The 19,573-nt window shown below is 43.4% G+C and overlaps 1 protein-coding gene across 1 annotated transcript in view; it reads left to right on the top strand.

Annotated features, from left to right (window-relative positions):
• Positions 1-19,573, top strand: part of GNPTAB (N-acetylglucosamine-1-phosphate transferase subunits alpha and beta) — a 92,143-nt gene that overhangs the window by 17,676 nt on the left and 54,894 nt on the right. Inside the window, exon 2 of the mRNA XM_049782802.1 lies at positions 13,032-13,117. Coding sequence (XP_049638759.1) covers positions 13,032-13,117 — 86 coding nt within the window. The remainder of the gene's footprint in view (positions 1-13,031; positions 13,118-19,573) is intronic.

The raw sequence follows: 19,573 nt of genomic DNA, 5'->3' as shown, positions 1-19,573 counted from the left end.
TTTTAATTTAATTTTATTTTGTCTTTATTTGAGTTACAACCTGTGGCTAGTGTGGAAAGCAGTAGACAGATGACTGTTAGCTGGGACCTTACAGGAAGAACATGAGAGTGGTATGAGAAGGGCACTGGACTCAAGTCTTTTTGAAGGTCCATGATCCTCTGAACTTGACTGTAAAACTCATAAATTTAGGTCGGTTGGAAATTCAAATATATAAAGTCCCTTTGCACGGCCAGAGAAGTCCTACCATGGATTAAGTTGCTTGCCTTGTACGATCCCCAGCACTGCACATAGTCCTCTAGCCCTGTTAGGAGTACCCACCATCCCCTCCCCTTCTCTTCAAAATAAATCTGAGTTTTTTTCTCTTAGTAAAGGGAATGGATTTGGTTAATCTGTCATGGTTAACCTTTGACTTCATTTGCCAGTTAAAATTTATAGTAGTCTATTTTAACCTGCATTTACTTTTTTTTTTTTCCGGCCACACCCGTTTGACGCTCAGGGGTTACTCCTGGCTATGCACTCAGAAATAGCCCCTGGTTTGGGGGACCATATGGGACGCTGAGGGATCGAACCACGGTCCATCCTACACAAGCGCTTGCAAGGCAGACACCTTACCTCTAGCGCCACCTTCCCGGCCCCCACCTGCATTTACTTTATTTGTTTGCTTTCTTAAAAATGTTCAGAAATGCTTAAATGTTAAAAAATGTAAAAATGGCCTAGAAAAGTGACTGAGTTTATTAATTATCGTTTGAGTAAATAATGATCAGGCCTCTTCGATTTCAATCTTCTCCTTTATGTGCAAAAGGGAAAACCACCCTGTTGAGTATAGCGCTGCATGGTGCCAAGAGTAGGTTTGTCCTATGGCTGTTCTTTGATTGGAGCCATGTTGCTGGATGTGACTTAGTTGGAGAATGCTGCAGACTGATTGTTGGTGTCCTCCCTCCACAAATCCATGCTGAAAGCCTCTCACATATGGTGGTGATACTGGGAAGTTCATGATGTTAGAGGTCTGGTGGTAGAAATAGGGCTCTACATTCCTGTCCTGAGTCCTCCATCATGAGACCCCCCAAGAACTCCAAGAGGGCACTTTTTTTTTTTTTTTTTGGTTTGGTTTTTGGGTTATGCCAAGCGGTGCTTGGGTTATTCCTGGCTCTGCTCTCTAGCAGGTTCAGGGGACCATAAGGGATGCTGGGATTTGAACCACTGTCTGTCCTGTGTTGCCTTCATGCATGGCAAATGCCCTGACGTTGTGCTATCTCTCCAGCCCCAAGAAGACACTTTTCTTAACTTTATTTATTTATTAATTGATTGATTGGTTTCTGGCTCATACCCAGTGGTGCTCACGGTTTACTCCTGGCTCTGCACTCAGAAATTACCACCGGCAGATGGGGGACCATATGAGATGCCTGGAATCGACCCAGATCCCTCCCAGGTTAGCTGCATTCAAGTCGAACGCCCTACCATTGTGTTATCTCTCTGGCCCTAAGAGGACACTTCTTTTTTTTTTTGTTTGTTTGTTTTTTTGTTTTTGTTTTTTGGGTCACACCTGGCAGCACTCTGGGGTTACTCCTGGCTCTATGCTCAGAAATCGCTCCTGGCAGGCTCGGGGGACCATATGGGATGCCGGGATTCGAACCACCGTCCTTCTGCATCTAAGACAAATGCCTTATCGCTGTGCTATCTCTCTGGCCCCAAGAGGACACTTCTAATGCTGGAAGCAGCTATCCCTGGCCTCCTGGCCCCAGCTATCTGTCTTCTAGCCTCTCAAGTTGCAGGACCATTCATAGTTTTTGTTTGATTTTCTTTTTGGGCCACACCTGGGGATGCTCAGGGTTTATTCCTGGCTCTGCACTCAAGATTAACTTCTTGTAGGCTTGGAAACCATGTGTGATGCCAGAGATCAAACCTGGGGTGGCTTCTTGCTTCCAAGGCAAGCATCTGCATGCTGTACAAATACTCCAGTCTCTTCATAATTTTATTGTGCCATCCAACATATTATGTTGTTACAGTCCAGAGTGCCTAAGACTAGATAAATATGTACATGTGATTGAACTGACTTAAGATTGCAGGGAATGGTAATGGGGACTGGCATGCAGGAAGGTGAAGCTTGGACTATGTATAAGGCCATCTTGGCGACTCTTCAGGTGATTCTTCAGGTCCAACCCATTTTGTTGGCTGTCAAAAACATTTTTTGTCAGAAACTTTTGCAGAATCTGCTATAACTTTGTTTGTTTGTTAGTTTTGGGTCACACCTGGCAGCGCTCAGGGGTTACTCCTGGCTCTACACTCAGGAATCATCCCTGGCAGGCACGGGGGACCATGTGGGATGCCGAGATTCAAACCACCGTCCTTCTGGATGCAAGGCAAACACCTTACCTCCATGCTATCTCTCTGGCCCTCTGCTATAACTTTGATACATCATAAACAACTGATATGACTATCTCTATAGGAGAAGCTCTGAGCACAATTTCTTGGAGTAATTAATTACTGCTTGATTTTGGAGTGTACTGATACTTCAGGTGTTTGTCTTAAGGGGGCACATTCAGGGCTTACTTTTGGCTCTGCTTATGAAGCACTCCTGGCAGGGCTTTGGGAAACTGAACTGGGGTTGTCAGTGTGTTTTAACCCAAGAACTCTTTCTAGGCCTTGCTTTTTGTTTGTTTTGTGGTGTTGGGAATTAAACCCTGGACTTCAAACATGTAATGCAAATGCTGTACTGCTGAGCTACAACTCCTGTCCTGACATCTTAGGTATTGCTGTAATGTGTCGTTACTGCACTTGGAAAACTATACTTTTACTGAGGACTCTGCCCCTTCTTCTCCCTTCCCTTCCCTTCCCTTCCCTTCCCTTCCCTTCCCTTCCCTTCCCTTCCCTTCCCTTCCCTTCCCTTCCCTTCCCTTCCCTTCCCTTCCCTTCCCTTCCCTTCCCTTCCCTTCCCTTCCCTTCCCTTCCCTTCCCTCCCCTCCCCTCCCCTCCCCTTCCCTTCCCTCCCCTCCCCTCCCCTTCCCTTCCCTTCCCTCCCCTCCCCTCCCCTCCCCTCCCCTCCCCTCCCCTCCTCGTACCCTCCCCTCCCCTCCTCTTCCCTCCCCTCCCCTCCCCGTACCCTTCCCTCCCCTCCCCGTACCCTCCCCTCCCCTTCCCTCCCCTCCTCTCCCCTCCCCCGTACCCTTCCCTCCCCTCCCCTCCCCTCCCCTTCCCTCCCCTCCCCGTACCCTCCCCTCTCTATCCTCTCTCTCTCATTTTTAGGTCACACCTGGTGATGCTCAGGGCTTACTCCTGGCTATATACTCAGAAATCGCTCCTGGCTCGGGGGACCATATGGACACCAGGGATCAAACTGAGGGTCAGTTCAAGACAAATGCCCCCTACTGCTGTGCTATTGCTCTGGCTCCCGCATCTCTCCGTTATTTGACACTATCCTCCAGCCTTTTCCTTGATCTGGGAGTAGATCTGAAAGCAGAGAGTTCTGGAGTGGAAAACCGGATTGATATTCCATGGATCTTTTACCAGACTTAAATTATATCTAACTATTTAAACATCTTGTTTTACATAGTTGCTCATAATAAATTAGTTTTTGCCATTTCTTGTTCAATACCAATCCCACCACCATTGTGACATCCTCTCTATCATTGTCACCAAATTCCCATTTAGCCCTAAGCCTGCCCCTTTGACAGACATGAAATAATTTACTTTATCTTATTTTTTATGTTTATTTTTATTTTTTGGTCCACATCCAGCGATGCTCAGAGATTATACCTGGCTCTGCACTTAGCAGGTTTGGGGAACCACAAGGGATGTTGAAGGTCAAACCCGGGTTGCAAGGCAAACGCCCTACCTGCTGTGCTTTAGCTCCGGTCCCAGAAATAATTTACTTCATTATTGCTTGTTTACAACAAAGTGGCAAGGGAATTATTGAAAATTCAAAATTCAACAGAAGAAAATTTGTAATTCAACTGAAGAAAATTTGTAAAAATTATATCTCATAATGGGGTCATTAGGTCCCTCTCTGTTTATTGCTAGTTGATTATTCTGTTACTGATTTTGCTTATCAACCTTAGGTGACTTCTATGCTACTTTGATATCTAATTTATTGTGTTCCTACTGGTGTGTCAGCATTGAACATTTTTGGAGGTGTCATGTGGCTGCATGTGCTGCTGAAACTCCAGGAGTTTCAGATTCTGAGAATGATATATTGGCATGTTCATGGCTGCCAGGGCTTCTGGAAGCACAGAAGGGAGGGAGAGGAATTACCTGTATTCACTATGAAAAGACCCTAGAGATCTCAGCCCAAATACTGGCATACCTAGATTTTTGGTCAGTTTAGTCTCTGCAGAGATCAGTGATAAAGTCGTGAAGTCGGGCCATTCATGTGGTGGCCATTGTGAGTTGTGGGTATAGCAGCTGAGGCTTTGGTAGGGTGAGGACTTGGTCTGCCCCTTCTCCTGAGAGTGCCCTTGTTTTCAGCTATGAGACCAGTGTACCCAGGATTTTTTATGGCTTGGTTTACATGTCTTTCAGAATGAGTCTGGAGTTGGCTGATAAGTTTACATGGTGGTGATTGTGGGGTGTGTCTATCCAGAATCTTTCTTAATCTGGAGGTAACCAACAGATTCAACAGCTGAATTTTATTGCGTCATTTACAATGTCATCTTGAAGTAAGCACTTGGCAAGTTCTGTAGGGATCTGTTTGATTTGCACATCTCATTTACTCATATAAAACAACGTTGTGAAATAGATACTATTAGTATCATTCTACAAAAGAAGAAATTCAAACTAGAAAAGTCAGATTTAATCTCATGTCTTCTGATCACCTGTCTTGTGATTTTTGCACTTTGTTCCATTTCTTATCTTAATAATTACCTTCTTTTCTTAACTGGGGAGTCATGTCTTCTGACACCCAGGGTTTTGGACTTGAGCCCACTCATTGTTAGTCCTCTTATTTTATTGTAGTACAGACATGCATTTAATCTTGTACTGAGATAATAGAAACCTTTTTTTTTTTTTTTTTGTGAGGGTATAGGGGGTCATACCTGGTGATGCTCAGGACTGAAGTCTGTCTCTTAAGTTCAGAAATTAGTGGGAAACCGTATGAAATGCTGGGGATCAAACCCAAGTTGGCTGCATGCAAGGCAAGTGCTCTGCCAACCCTTGTTCTATCCTCAGACCCCCCAAATCTGAAAGTTTTACTATCAGAAGAAAAATGCATTCTGGTTTTATAAATTTAAATACATTTGTCATCTAAAAGATGCTATCCTTTCTTTCTGCAAAGACTGAAAAACTTCTTAAAATACCAAGAAAAGCACACATTAATTATTGTTGCTTATGGTCATTCTAAAACATGCCCAGGAACCGTTCTCGGCCCTTGCCTTCAAGATACCAGGCAGGCATTCTTCGAACCCACAGAATGGCACATTCCTCATGGGGTGTTTGACAAGGCAGGCTCTGTCTGTCAGTGGAGCCGGGTTGAATCTAAGCAGTAGACAGTGGCACTGGGTGGGTTTGAACCTCAGATCCAACAATACACACACAACTGCACCATGGCCCAGGCACTTCTTTTTTTTTTTTTTTTTTTTTGGGGGGGCCACACCCGGCGGTGCTCATGGGTTACTCCTGGCTGTCTGCTCAGAAATAGCTCCTGGCAGGCACGGGGGACCATATGGGACACCGGGATTCGAACCAACCACCTTTGGTCCTGGATCGGCTGCTTGCAAGGCAAACGCCGCTGTGCTATCTCTCCGGGCCCAGCCCAGGCACTTCTAAGGGAGATGATCTGCTGTGGTGCTTACATCATTGTTGGCTCCTGGTTATGGATGCTGCTTCACAGGGACAAGCGAGTGCCTGGTGGCATATGCTGTTGTTGTTTTGAGCCCAGGAAAACTGACTCTGGAAGTGGTTTTGTAAAAATGGGCAGAAGATGGAGTTTCACTACCTCATTGGAATGACTGTTAGGATAGGAGGGGGCAAAAAAAAGAAATCGCAAAACGGGGTCTGAGAGATAGTATGGAGGTAAGGCATTTGCCTTGCATGCAGGGCAGTGATTCAAACCCTGGCATCCCATATGGTCTTGCAAGCCTGCCAGGAGTGATTTCTGAACGTAGAGCCAGGAATAACCCCTGAGCGCTGCTGGGTGTGACCCAAAAACTACACATAAATAAATAAATACATACATACATACATACATACATACATACATACATACATAAATAAATACATAAATAAATCGTAAAAATAGGAACCTGGTACAGCTGGTAGGGTATGTGCCTTCCTTGCAGCTGACTTGGGTTTGATCCCAGCATCCCCTTTGGTTCTGGGAGCATCTCTGAGAGTGATCCCTGAGTACAGACCAGGAGTATCCCTGAGCTTCACTGGGTGTAGCTTCCATAAAACGAAACAAAGTAAGAATAATTGCCTATTTAATTTTCTGCTGCATTCTTTCAGTTGACAGTATTTTAAAAATTGTCAGACACTAACTTCCATGAGTGCTCTTTGACGAACAAGGCCCTTTTTTGTTGCCTCATGTAATGTAGACTCATTTATGTGAAAAAGAGAGGGCAGAGGTGATGGTGTGGAGATGGGGGGTGTACACTTCGCATGTACATGGAGCTCAGTGGCGGCCCCCGCAACACAACTCGACCCACAGAGCTGCTACATCAACAGGTCCTAGCACTGTACTTCTGCCCCAGCCCTTGAGGTGACTTCAGAGCAAATCCTTGTGCACTACTTGGGAACAAGAAAAGGTCAAGATTGGCAGATTTCTATAATGTCTAGTTGATGGTTCATTTATGCAGAAAGGGGCAGTCTTTATGAAGGAAGAGTACTTTTGGGGTGAGATCTGAGAAATGGGATCCAGAGACAGGAGGGACATAGGAGACATGTGTCCTTATGGAGGCTGACAAGTAACCGCAGGGAGAAAACCTGTCCCCAGTCACTCCCTGTGCTGGTCATGCAGTGCTGCACCTTTAGAGAAGATACAATAGGACTGGACCAGCAGGGCTTTGAGTGATACTGTGCTCAGGTCCCCTTTCTCAGGGAAAAAAACAATTCCAACAGACTAAGGAGCTCTCGCTCAAGGTCTTCACTAAAGTGTTAGTGGGGAGAGGGATCGAGGTCCCCTGTCACCTCACAGACTTTGACTACAGCGTCATCCTGATGATAGCAGAGGCACTCCCCGTGGGATGCCTGGTCAACACCACAACCACTACAGCTGCAAGAGCAAAGAAAAGGGAAGATACAAATGACACAAAAGAGACAGCTGTGGCAAACATTCAATGTCCCCGAGTCACAGATGTCCAAAAAAAGTTTCCTGCTGTCCTTTAAGATGTTAAGAAGGGCCCGGAGAGATAGCACAGCGGCGTTTGCCTTGCAAGCAGCCAATCCAGGACCAAAGGTGGTTGGTTCGAATCCCAGTATCTCATGGTCCCCCGTGCCTGCCAGGAGCTATTTCTGAGCAGACAGCCAGGAGTAACCCCTGAGCACCGCCGGGTGTGGCCCAAAAACCAAAAAAAAAAAAAAAGATGTTAAGAAGGGGCCAGAGAAGAGAGCACAGTGGTAGAGCGTTTGCCTTGCATGCAGCGAATCCCCGTATCCTGGTGTCCCATATGGTCCCTTGTGCCTGCCAGGGGCGATTTTTGAGCACAGAGCCAAGAGTAACCTCTGAGTGCCGCCAGATGTGACCTAACAACCAAAAAAAAAAAGGGGGGGGGATAACCTCAGTGTCCCTAAATGTGTAGGATAAGGGCCGCCTTTTGCTCTTGCTGACTGTGTTCTCTGCAGCATCAATGGGAGTGGGGGAATGAAAGAACCTTTGTTGAATCCATAGTTTCTTTCCCACCTTCTTAGCAGACTCTGGTTAAGAACAATTGTATTTGGCAGGGCTAGGGCCAGGGAGTATTAAGGATCATTCCAGTGATGCTCAGTATTTTCTCCTGGTTTTGTGCTGAGGGCTCACTGTGGAGGTCAGGGAATCAGATGTGGTGCTGGGGTCAGCCTTGTGCAAGTTTACCCACTGTACTAACCTTCTGGCCCATGAACACTCAGTGACATTTATTTATTTATTTATTTATTTATTTATTTATTTATTTTTCTATCTCTCCCTCCATCCCTCCCTTCCAACACTTACTGACATTTACTTACTTACTTTTCCTTCCTTCCTTCCTTCCTTCCTTCCTTCCTTCCTTCCTTCCTTCCTTCCTTCCTTCCTTCCTTCCTTCCTTCCTTCCTTCCTTCCTTCCTTCCTTCCTTCCTTCCTTCCTTCCTTTTTTACTCACTCACTCACTCACTCACTCACTCACTCACTCACTCACTCACTCACTCACTCCTGGCTCTTATGCTCAGGAATCTCTCTTGGCAGGGTTTGGGGGACACTATGGGGTGCTAGAAATTGAACCTGCATCAGCTGCAGACAAGGCAGATACCTACCAGCTATACTTTGAGAGGTGTGTGTGTGTGTGTGTGTGTGTGTGTGTGTGTGTGTGTGTGTGTGTGTGTGTGTGTGTGAGATAAAGAACACAGATGCTGGCTGTCCTGCTAACTACAGGATGTAAATGGTTATCCTGTGTCAGGGAGTGTGTGTGTGTGTGTGTGTGTGTGTGAGATAAAGAACACAGATGCCGGCTGTCCTGTTAACTACAGGATGTAAATGGTTATCCTGTGTCAGGGAGTCCACATGCATCTGTACAGTTCTGTTGTAAAATAGATAGCTATCTCGTTTTTTTGTTTGTTTGTTTTGTTTATTTTTGGGTTTGGGGCCACACCTGGCAGCTCACCTGACTATGCTCAGGAATTACTACTAGCAGGCTCTGGGAGCCATATATGGGATGTTGAGGATTGAACCCAGGTCTGCTGCATGCTAGGCAAACACCCTCCCCACCACTGTGCTATCTTTCTGGCCCCTGTTTCTCTTATTTTGGAGGCCCACCCACTTACTCAGGGGCTGCCCCCAACTACTTTTTTGAGGGGAGGGTTCCTGTAAGTTCACGAGACCATATGGTGCTGGGACAGGCTCTGGGGTTGTGCTTTCCCACTGAACTCTATTGAGGGTTTTGAGGGATTTGATGGCTGTGCTTGTGGTGCTGCATGTGAAGGCCAAGGCAGAGCTTGTTCTCTCTTGTGGTTGTATCTGAGGAGCCAGCAGCAGAGATTCATTGCCCCAAGTCAGGGAAAAGGCCAAAGGAGTGGACGAGTGCCCTGGAGCTTACCTTGACCATAGCGTGTGCTTCAGATACCCCCTTCCCCTCACTGACCTTTCTGTCATGGAGTGCCTCCACTCTGCAAGTGGGGACCGGAACTGACCCAAGCCTTTGCTTCCTCCTTCACTCACTTCTGTCAGCTAATCCCTTGGTCAGAGAGAGGATCAAGTTCAGGTAGCTGAACTGCCTATAGGCTTCTTTCTGTTCCTCTTGTTCATTGTCAACATTTCATTAGCACATACTCCTCATTGTTCCAGTTGCTTCTAATCCCCAAAACCCAAACCCAGCCACATCCCTATGCTCATCTTGTCACCACATCCCTGACATGTGCTGTTGGAGATTGAATCCAGGCCTCTAGCATGCAAAGTGTCTGATCATCTTGTTGTGTTGTGTCTCTCTCCCAAATGAAGCATTTTATGATATTTTTGTTATGTTTTTGTTTTTTCAGGTTACACCCAGCAGTGCTCAGGGGTTACTCCTGGCCTATGCTCTGGAATCACTGCTAGTGAACTGTGGGAGGTAGGGGAGAAGCCATTTAGGATGTCAAGCACTGAATCTGGGTCGGCAATATGCCTGATTTTTTTTTTTTTTTTTTGGTTTTTGGGTCACACCTAGAGGCACTAGAGGTTACTCCTGGCTCTATGCTCAGAAATCGCTCCTGGCAGGCTCAGGGGACCATATGGGATGCCAGGATTGGAACCACCAACCTTCTGCATGCAAGGCAAACACCTTACCTCCATGTTATCTTTCCGGCCCCTGATTATCAATTTTTCATTTTTCATTTTTCTTTTTTTTTTTTTTTTTTTTATTTTTGGGTCACACCCGGTGGTGCTCAGGAGTTACTCATGGCTCCATGTTCAGAAATCGCTCCTGGCAGGCTCAGGGGACCTTATGGGATGCCGGCATTCGAACCACTGTCCTGCATGCAAGGCAAACGCTTTACCTCCATGCTATCTCTCCGGCCCCCTGATTATCGATTTTTAACCAATGTTTTCTTGCTGTATTTTTACAATAGGCTATGCAGTGACAGCCCATTTTTTTTAATTGAATTTTGAAAATTTGAAAATTTCCAATGAAATTTTTCATTTCATCATAATGATTCAAAACAGAATACTTTGTATTCTTGGTTGTTCTTAGAATTCCTAGTGTACTATGATAGATGAAGGTTTTCTCAAGGAAAGTCCACATAGGTCTATAGTTTTTTTCATTTTCTTGCCATCGCAGAAGCATTTCAAATATATAAAGAGGACAGGTGGTAGTTTACAAATTTCTGTTCTTTATAAGGTCTCCTACTGTGTGTCACAGTGGCTGCAATAAACCCTATTGTCTTTTAGTTCTTCTTGTTTTTTTTTGTTTTTTTTTTTTTGAGCCACACCCAATGATGTTCAGGGGTTATTCCTGGCTGTTCGCTCAGAAATCGCTCCTGGCATGCTAGGGGGACCATATGGGATGCCGGGATTTGAGCCAATAACCTTCTGCATGAAAGGCAAACAACCTACCTCCATGCTATCTCTCCGGCCCTCTAAGGCAATCTTTTAACCTACATTAATTGATAGATGCCAAAGGCAAGATAAATGAGTAGAAATCTGATGTCTGAGATTCTTGGTGGCAGATGAGGCATTGAATTGTAGAACTAAGTTGGCCTTGGAAAAAGTGTAGTAATTAAACACATTAAAGTGCTTGTGTCTCTGCCCAGGTTGTTTTACAGTTTTGGAGTCAACAAGATGATCTCTATTTTCCTCTATATGCCTATTCCGTATATCAGCTTTGTTCAAGTCCTGATGAAGACCCTCCATCAAGAATAGAAGTGGTTCATGTGGATCCTGTTGATTGTCTCTTGCAAACTGATTATCTTTCCAATGGTCTTCTTAAAGTCTTTCGGTTTGATACACCGTGCTGTCCTGCCATAAGGCTTTTATAACCTTACCAAATTCTTCTGCCACCTTACCTTTAGGTCCCAATGGATTTGGCCTGTTATGTCCTCCTTATAATGGTTTTGGTAAAAGTAATCAGTCAAACTAGTAGAATTATATAGGCATTGTAGCACTGAATTCATGTAACAAGTGTTTACTAAATTATGAAGTCTGGTGAGCAGGTGGCTAAGATGGGATTTTATTTTTTATTTTTTGTGGGGAGCATACCTGTCAATACTCAGGGATCACTCCTGATAGTGCTTGGGGACCGTTCGGGTTGCAAGGTGTGTTATGTGTGCAAGGCAAACACTCTTCCTTGCAGTATTGTCTTTCCTGTCCCTGAGATGGGATGTTTGTGAGGGTGGTGGTGAGGGAGAGAAGAGGAAACACAGCATATGTGTGGGTAATCATGCAGATTTGAAATTCACACAGAAGGGAGTTCCTATCTGAAATGCACAGCAAGGTCATCAGCTGAAGCCTTGGAGGTAGTAGTAAGGCCACACTCCCCCATATTTGTCCTTGTGTTTCTGCTCTGAGAAGAGTGTTTTCTGAGTACTGGAGAGTTCGTCTAGCTGACTTAAAGCCCTGCAGAACTTTCTCCCTTCCCATGGTTCACAGGACATGTCATAGCAGGGCACAGCTTCTGTTTTGGACGGTTTCTCCAGTTATTTTTCTGTGTTTTGGCCAAAGCCACCTGCAGTTTCTCTCAGCCAGCCCACACCTGTTACTCCTTGGCCTTCCTGCATGTTACCCAGATACTCCTGCCTTCTTCCTGCTCTTTGCGACCACCACTTCCTTCTTTCTGCTGAGGGCCAGAGGGATAGTAGCTCAAAGAGTTAACCGAGCACATACTTTGCATTCAGGAGGAGACCCTGGTCTGGTTCTTGGTACTGCATAGTCCCTGAGCATTGCTGAAAGCAGTCCCCCAGCACTGTTTGGGATGGCTCCAAAATTAAAAAAAAAAAAAAAGTGTTTTAAAATGTTAAAAGAAGCATACCCAGCACTGGGTATGTGGTTCCTACCTTGCATACTGAGACAGACATACATATATACAGACTACACATATACACACAGAGGGAAAATACCTGATTACATATACAGAAAAAGAAAACAATCTGACTTCCCCCTTTCTAAGCCAGGAGTTACTGCTGTTATTTACCTAGTTGAAGTATACTTGGTTCCTCATGACCACTTTTCCCAGAGTGTAGTACCACCCATGGAAGAGGGGAAAAGCGGGGGTCACTGGAAATATCCAGGACCCATTGTAGTCTCTGGTACAGTTGGGGGACATTTCATTTATTTTTTTAAAACTTCATTGAGTAATTGGTTTTTGGCCATACCCAGCAGCGCTCAGAGGTTACTCTGCATTCAGAAATCGCCCCTAGCAGGCTGGGGGACCAAATGGGATGCCAGAATGAACTGGGTCCCTCCCTGGTCAGCCCTACCTGTTGTGCTATCAGCCCCTCTCTTATTTTTCGACTTTTATCAGGTTTTGGGCCACACCCTGCAGTGCTCTGGACTTACTCTTGAATGCACTCAGGAATCTCTCCTGGCAGGGCTCTGGGGACCATATTGCTTGCTGGGGATTGAAGCCAGGTTGACCCCATGTGCAAGGCCAATTTACCTGCTGTGTTAGCTCTGTGGCTCTTAGGGAACATTTTCGATTGGTTCATTTAAAGAAGATAGATTTCCAGGGGTTCTGAGTGATTTTTTTTTTCAAGAGTGGGTGATAGGCCAATTAAGTTTGGGAACTCTGAGTCCAGATTGAGTGAGCATAGCATCTGATATCTGGCAAGCAGGTGATAGATAAGATAAATGAATAGTTTGATTGTGTTTCTTCTTCCCATTAGCATTTCCTAATGAAATTATACAGACGTTGCACTGTTTTTAGTGACAAAGGTAACAAATTTTTTTTTTCTGTTTTCTCCCCTAGGTGGTTTTGGAGTGGAGTCGTGATCAGTACCATGTTTTGTTTGATTCATACAGAGATAATATTGCCGGAAAGTCCTTCCAGAATCGGTGAGAAGGGATCATTTTTGGACAACAGTTTTTTTTTTTTTTAAGAGGAACATGGAGGAAAATAACTTACTATTAAAATAGATAAGATACTCCCAAATTAAAGGTGCATGTATATGTATACATTTATAAAAACTAATATATATGATATATAATATATATAAAAGATATCACACAGTCACAGATAAGAAATTTGGAAGCTTTAAGCTTTATTACTGGAAACTGGTTGCTACTTTGGTGGCTGACATAGGTTTGATACTCAGCACATCCCATATGGTCCCTTAAGCCTGCCATGAGTGATCTCTGAGCCAGGAGTAAGTCCAGAGCTCTGTGATGCATGTCCCCTCCCCCCCAAAAAACGAAGAAAAATAATCATGAAGAACATTAAAGATTCTTCACTGGGTTGCATCTTGCCATCATTCTCCAGCTTTACAAAACAGCAGGAAGCCTTGAAGTCCCACTGCATGATGATGAGCTCTCTGGAAGGAAGAAGGCACATTTGCCATTTGTCTTGAGTGATCTGATTCAGTGATTCTGCTCTATGGAAAACCCTAGTTAGAGCTTGGAAGGACAGATGTCACTATGCTTACTCAGACTTGGTTCTGTGGAAGATTACTTTCTTGACAGTGATCAATGCAATCCCATCTCACAGAGGAAAACAAATAGTAAATTTTATTTTTTATTTTTTTGTGTTTTGGGCCATACCCAGTCGTGTTTAGAGGTTACTTCTGGCTTTGATCTCAGGAATCACTCCTGTTGGTGCTCCAGGAATCATCTAGGATTCAAGGGGTCGAACCTGGGTTGGTCACATGCAAGGCAAGCACCCTATCCACTATACTATTGCTCTAGCCCACAAGTAAGTGAAATATTATGCAGTGATAAAATTTTAGCTTTCAGATGAAATTAGAAATTTTTACTCCCACCCCGTGGTACTCAGGAGCTGTTCCCTGCTTTGTGCTCAGGGGTTGCTAATGGTGATTGGTAGATGAATCATGTATTCTGGGAATGAAACTCGTAACTGTATGTACAAAGTATATACTCAGCCCTTTGAACCATCTCCCTGGTCTTGAAATTAGTATTCTGGGAAGCTTATTTGAACTACTGTGAGCTGAGCAGCTTCATAGTATTGCAAGGTACTTCTCAGTAGCACTAGCTCCCCCAAACTGTGTTATTATTGTCTTAAAAGAATCTTTTTTTAAATTTATTTTTAATTTTTTAAACTGAAACCCAACTACAAACATGTTATAATCACGTTGTTTAAACAGAGACATTATTATAAGAAAATAAATTAAAAATAAATCTTCAATTCATTTTCTTCTTTTTTGTCCCTCTTTTTTCTTCCTCTTTCTCAGATCAGACGAGATCGGGCACATTCAGAGTGGTATGGCTGTAGATTCTTGTTCTTCTTTCTCCTCTTCTTTCTCTTATTCTTCCTCCTCCTCTTTCTTTTCTTCTGCCTCTTCTACTTCCTCTTTTTTCTTTCACCTCTTCATTTTCTTCCTTCTCTTCTTTTGTCTTTTTTCTTCTTTTCCTTCTTCCCCTTTCTCCTCTTCTTCCTCTTCTTTTTGTTCTTCCTCCTACTCTTCTTCCTCCTTCTTTTTCTTTTCTTACTATTCTTTGCTCTTTTCTTACTCTCCTTCCTCATCTTCGCCTTATTCTTACTTTTCTTTGCCTTATTTTTCTTACTCTTCTTCGTCTTATCCTTCTTAAAATTCTTCTTCCTCCTCTTCCTGTTCTCACTCTTCCTCCAACTCCTCTTATTATTCTTGTTCTGGGTTTTGGGACTTCATTGATTCCTATATTGTTTCTGTTGAGTTTCTCAAAGACTTCTATTTTCATTCTTTGAGTAGTTTAGACATTGATCATTTGCTTTAAAGTTCTCTTCCAATCTCTTCTGTTGTATGGAGTTGTTCTGCATCTCTGGCTCACTGACCTTGTTTGCAGCTGCCGTTACTCCAGTGGAGAGGTTTTCCATTGAGGTTTTCAACTCATAAGCCGAGTTTTTCAGACCAGTTATTTCAGTGTGAAAATTTCTAATTTCAATAGTCAAATCCTCTTGATACTTATTTGTGCTCCATTCGAGTCTATCTATTGATGCTTTTTTTGAGCTCCCTGAACATCTTTCATAATTCTACTCTAAACATCTTATTTGAGAGGATACCTAACTGTTTAGTACTTTTTGGATTAGCAGAGCAGCAATCTTGATTCTTTAAACATGGGGTTGTACTACAAAATTTCCCCATTGTTAAGGTTGTAGATTTCATTTTACAATGTGGAAAGTGGGGTTCAGGGGTTAAAAGATAAGCGCCGCAGCTTAGCAGCCATGCTCCTCTGGTGTGGGTCCTGGAGAGATTATGATCCTTGGTGTCTCTGGGCTGGATCCGCAGAAAGAAGGCAGAGAGCAGGGCAGCATTCCTTTATAATGGCTCTGGGTACTCAATCACACGGCAGTAATTGGCCCCACATTAGTTGGGTAGGGACATCTTACCGGGTGTGGGTCCTGGAGAGACTATGATTCTTGGTGTCTCTGGGCTGGCTCCCACAGAAAGAAGCATCTTAAAAGAATCTTAAAAGTAGTATGCCACCATTTGCTAGCTCTTCTTAACTCAGTAAATTTTTTTTTCATATAACCAATGTGGGTTGTTATGGGTAAGAGAGCCTTTGAAAGTACAAGAAAGAATCATGTATGTAATTAAGGTGTTTAAATAAATTAAAAAAAAACGGAATCTATTATGCTGAGTGAAATAAGTCAGAGAGAGAGAAAAACGCAGAATGGTCTCACTCATCTATGGGTTTTAAGAAAATTGAAAGACACCCTTGTAATAATAATTTTCAGACACAAAAGAGAAAAGAGCTGGAAGTTCCAGCTCACCTCAGGAAGCTCACCACAAAGAGTGATGAGTTTAGTTAGGGAAATAACTACATTTTGAACTGTCCTAATAATGAGAATGTATGAGGAAAATGGAGAGCCTGTCTAGAGTACAGGCGGGAGTCGGGTGGGGAGGAGGGAGACTTGGGACATTGGTGATGGGAATGTTGCACTGGTGATGGGTGGTGTTCTTTACATGACTGAAACCCAAACACAATCATGTATGTAATTACGGTGTTTAAATAAATTTAAAAAAAAAAAAAAGAAAGTACAAGAAAGATGAGTAGCTTTTTTTTTTTTTTTTTTGGCTTTTGGTTTTTGGGTCACACCCGGCAGCGCTCAGGAGTTACTCCTGGCTCTATGCTCAGAAATTGCTCCTGGCAGGCTCAGGGGACCATGGGATGCCAGGATTCGAACCACTGTCCTGCATGCAAGGCAAATGCCTTACCTCCATGCCATCTCTTTGGCCCCAGATGAGTAGCTTTTTTGTTTTTGAGCCATACCTGCTGGTGCTCAGGGGTTATTCTTGGCTTTGTACTCAAGAATAATTCCTGGCAGTGCTCAGGATCAGGAGATTGAAACCTGGTTGATTACATGCAAAGCAAGCTTCCTGCCCACTGTGCTATTGCTGTGGCCCTAAGACCAAAAGCTTTTGGTCTTTTTTAACCTTTTTTAAGATCTAAGACCAAATCTTTTGGGCTTTGGTTCATTAACGTTGCTACACATTCTTTTTGCAACTTTTTTTAAAAGAGACTATCACTTATTTTGGTATGTTATTAAAGAGAAAAATGCAATATAAATGGAAATGACTGTTAAAATACTCCCCTTCCAACCACATACTTGTCTTCACCCAAGTTTTCTTTATATACCTCAGCCAAAGTAGTTTATGGGAGAGATTGAAAGAACAGATTTTGAAATGCCTGTATTTTTTGTGATGAAGCTCATTAAAAATATTTGTGAAAAAATACAAAAAAAAAACAATGTCTCTTCACTGAACTTTTATTATTGCTTTGGAATATATTTTAATTAAGTTTTTTATCTTTTTTTTTTTTTTGGTTTTTCGGCCACACCCATTTGATGCTCAGGAGTTATTTCTAGCTAAGTGCTCAGAAATTGCCCCTGGCTTGGGGGGACCATATGGGACGCCGGGGGATCGAACCACGGTCCTTCCTTGGCCAGCGCTTGCAAGGCAGACACCTTACCTCTAGCGCCACCTTGCCGGCCCCAGTTTTTTATCTTTTGAAGAAAGAACTTAAAGGACTGGAGTGCATGCTTTGCACATGGGATTCCGAGGCTTAGTTCCTGGCACCAGATCCAGTAGTAGCCCCTGAGCATGGCCATGTGTGGTTCCAAAACACACGAAAACAAGTTTTTCACCATAGCTTAATTCAGGGGTCCTCAAACTTTATAAACAGGGGCCCAGTTCACTGTCCTTCAGACTGTTGGAGGGTCGGATTATAGTAAAAACAAAAATTATGAACAAATTTCTATGCACACTGCATATATCTTATTTAGAAGTGAAGAAACAAAATGGGAATAAATACAATATGTGGCCCGCAGGCCGTAGTTTGAAGGGCATTGGCTTAGCTTGTTATTTTAAAATGAGTTAATGTGGGAGCTGAGAGATACCATAGCAGGTAGAGTGCTTGCTTTGCATGCACCTGATACCCCCATATGTTCCTGGAGTCCTGCCAGGAGTGATACCTGAGTGCAAAGCCAGGGTTGAGCCACACCCATGGGCGTGACCCCAAAGTACTCCCAAACAAATAACATGAATCGATGTATTTTGAATTGCTGTTTTTTTTTTTTTTTAAATATGAGATGGTGTTTAAATGCTTTTAGGCCCTTAATTATGAGAACTTGAAAGTCATTTCCACAGAAGGCATGAGAGCATGGTGTCACCCTGTCTACCCTCTGAGTTTCTGCTTTGGGGGCCCCAGAAGGACTTTGAGACTCTCCAGTCAGACTGAAGCTGCTCAGATTTTTTTTTTAAATAGATTCTAAACAAAATGCTATTTTATTCCATTCCTGTTTTTTTTTTTCTAATTTTTATTTTTTTTAATCAAACTCCAGTTTTCCTCAGAACTTTTTTATTTTTTGTTTTAGAGTTTTGGGTCACATCTGACAGCACACAGAGGTTATTCCTGGCTCTGTGCTCAGAAATTGCTTCTGGCAGGGTTGGGGACCATATGGGATGCCAGGGATTGAACCTGGGTTTGTCCTGTGTTGGCCTCATGCAAGGCAAATGCCCCACTGCCTCAGGAGATTTTTTGTAAATCTGTTTTGTTTCTTGTTTTGCTGAAACATTTGCTGTGTTCCTATTGAAACTACTAGGCTATAGACTGTGCCATATGCCACAGGTCTGTGGTGGCACCAAACCCTACCTGATGGAACTTACAACCTATAGGAGGAAAGCTAGTTTGCACATTGAGGTTAGCAGTTTCGTCTTTCTTTCCACTTCTCTCTCATCTTCTCCTAACCCCTCTTCTCTACTTCCTTCTCCTCCTCTCTTTTCTCCTCCCCTCTCCCCTTTCTTTCTGCTTTTGGGCCATATCCATGATGTTCAGAACTCACTCCTGGCTCTACATTCAGAGATCAATCCTGGTGGTGCTTAGGGGACCAGATGACCTGCCCATGATTGAACCTGGTGGGCTGCTTGTTAGGCAAATGCCTTACTTGGTGTATTATCTCTCTGGCTCCAGAGGTCAGCAGTTTCTTCTTGTTGATAGTATCATGCCTGACAGTGAGGAAGCAGATACTGCTCCCACCTCAGCGCTCAGGGAACCGGGTAGTGCTAGGGGTTGAACTCAGGTCTGGAAGCTAGCTTCCTTTGTACAGTGCATGTGTTCATCCCTTTGAGCTATGTCTTTGGCCAAAGGTCAGCAGTTTTAATGAAACACTCATTTTTTTCCCCTAAAAATTTCTGTGTGGGCCTGTATATGGCAAATAATTTTTCCTAAAATTTAAATTTTTATTTTTATTTGCTCTGATTTAGATTAACTTATAATTTGATTTTTTATGTGGGCATATATAAAAAATTAGCTAATTTGATGGCAAGTGCATGAATCATCTATAACATATAAACCCCTTATTCTAATGTATTTTCATATACATAAGCTGATATTATATTTTTCATTGTTTTTTCAGTAGGGTTTTGGAAATATTGTTTGTCCCAAATTAAAAAAATAAAATAGGGCCGGAGAGATAGCATGGTGGTTAGGCATTTGCCTTGCAAGCAGAAGGATGGTGGTTTGAAACCCAGCATCCCATATGGTCTCCCAAGCCTGTCAGGAGCGATTTCTGAACGTAGAGCCAGGAGTAATCCCTGAGCACTGCCGGGTGTGACCCAAAAACCAAAAAAAAAAAAAAAAAAAGAAAAAGAAAAAGAAAAAAGAAAAAACCAGGGCCGGAGAGATAGCATGGAGGTAAGGCATTTGCCTTTTATGCAGAAGGATGGTGGTTCGAATCCTGGCATCTTATATGGTCCCCCGAGCCTGCCAGGAGCGACTTCTGAGCATAGAGCCAGGAGTAACCCCTGAGCGCTGCCCGGTGTGACCCAAAAACCAAAAATAAAATAAAATAAAATAAAA

The sequence above is a fragment of the Suncus etruscus genome, chromosome 11, assembly GCF_024139225.1.
Source record: "Suncus etruscus isolate mSunEtr1 chromosome 11, mSunEtr1.pri.cur, whole genome shotgun sequence".
NCBI classification, from domain to species: Eukaryota; Metazoa; Chordata; class Mammalia; order Eulipotyphla; family Soricidae; genus Suncus; species Suncus etruscus.
This window is presented reverse-complemented; position numbering and strand designations above follow the sequence as displayed.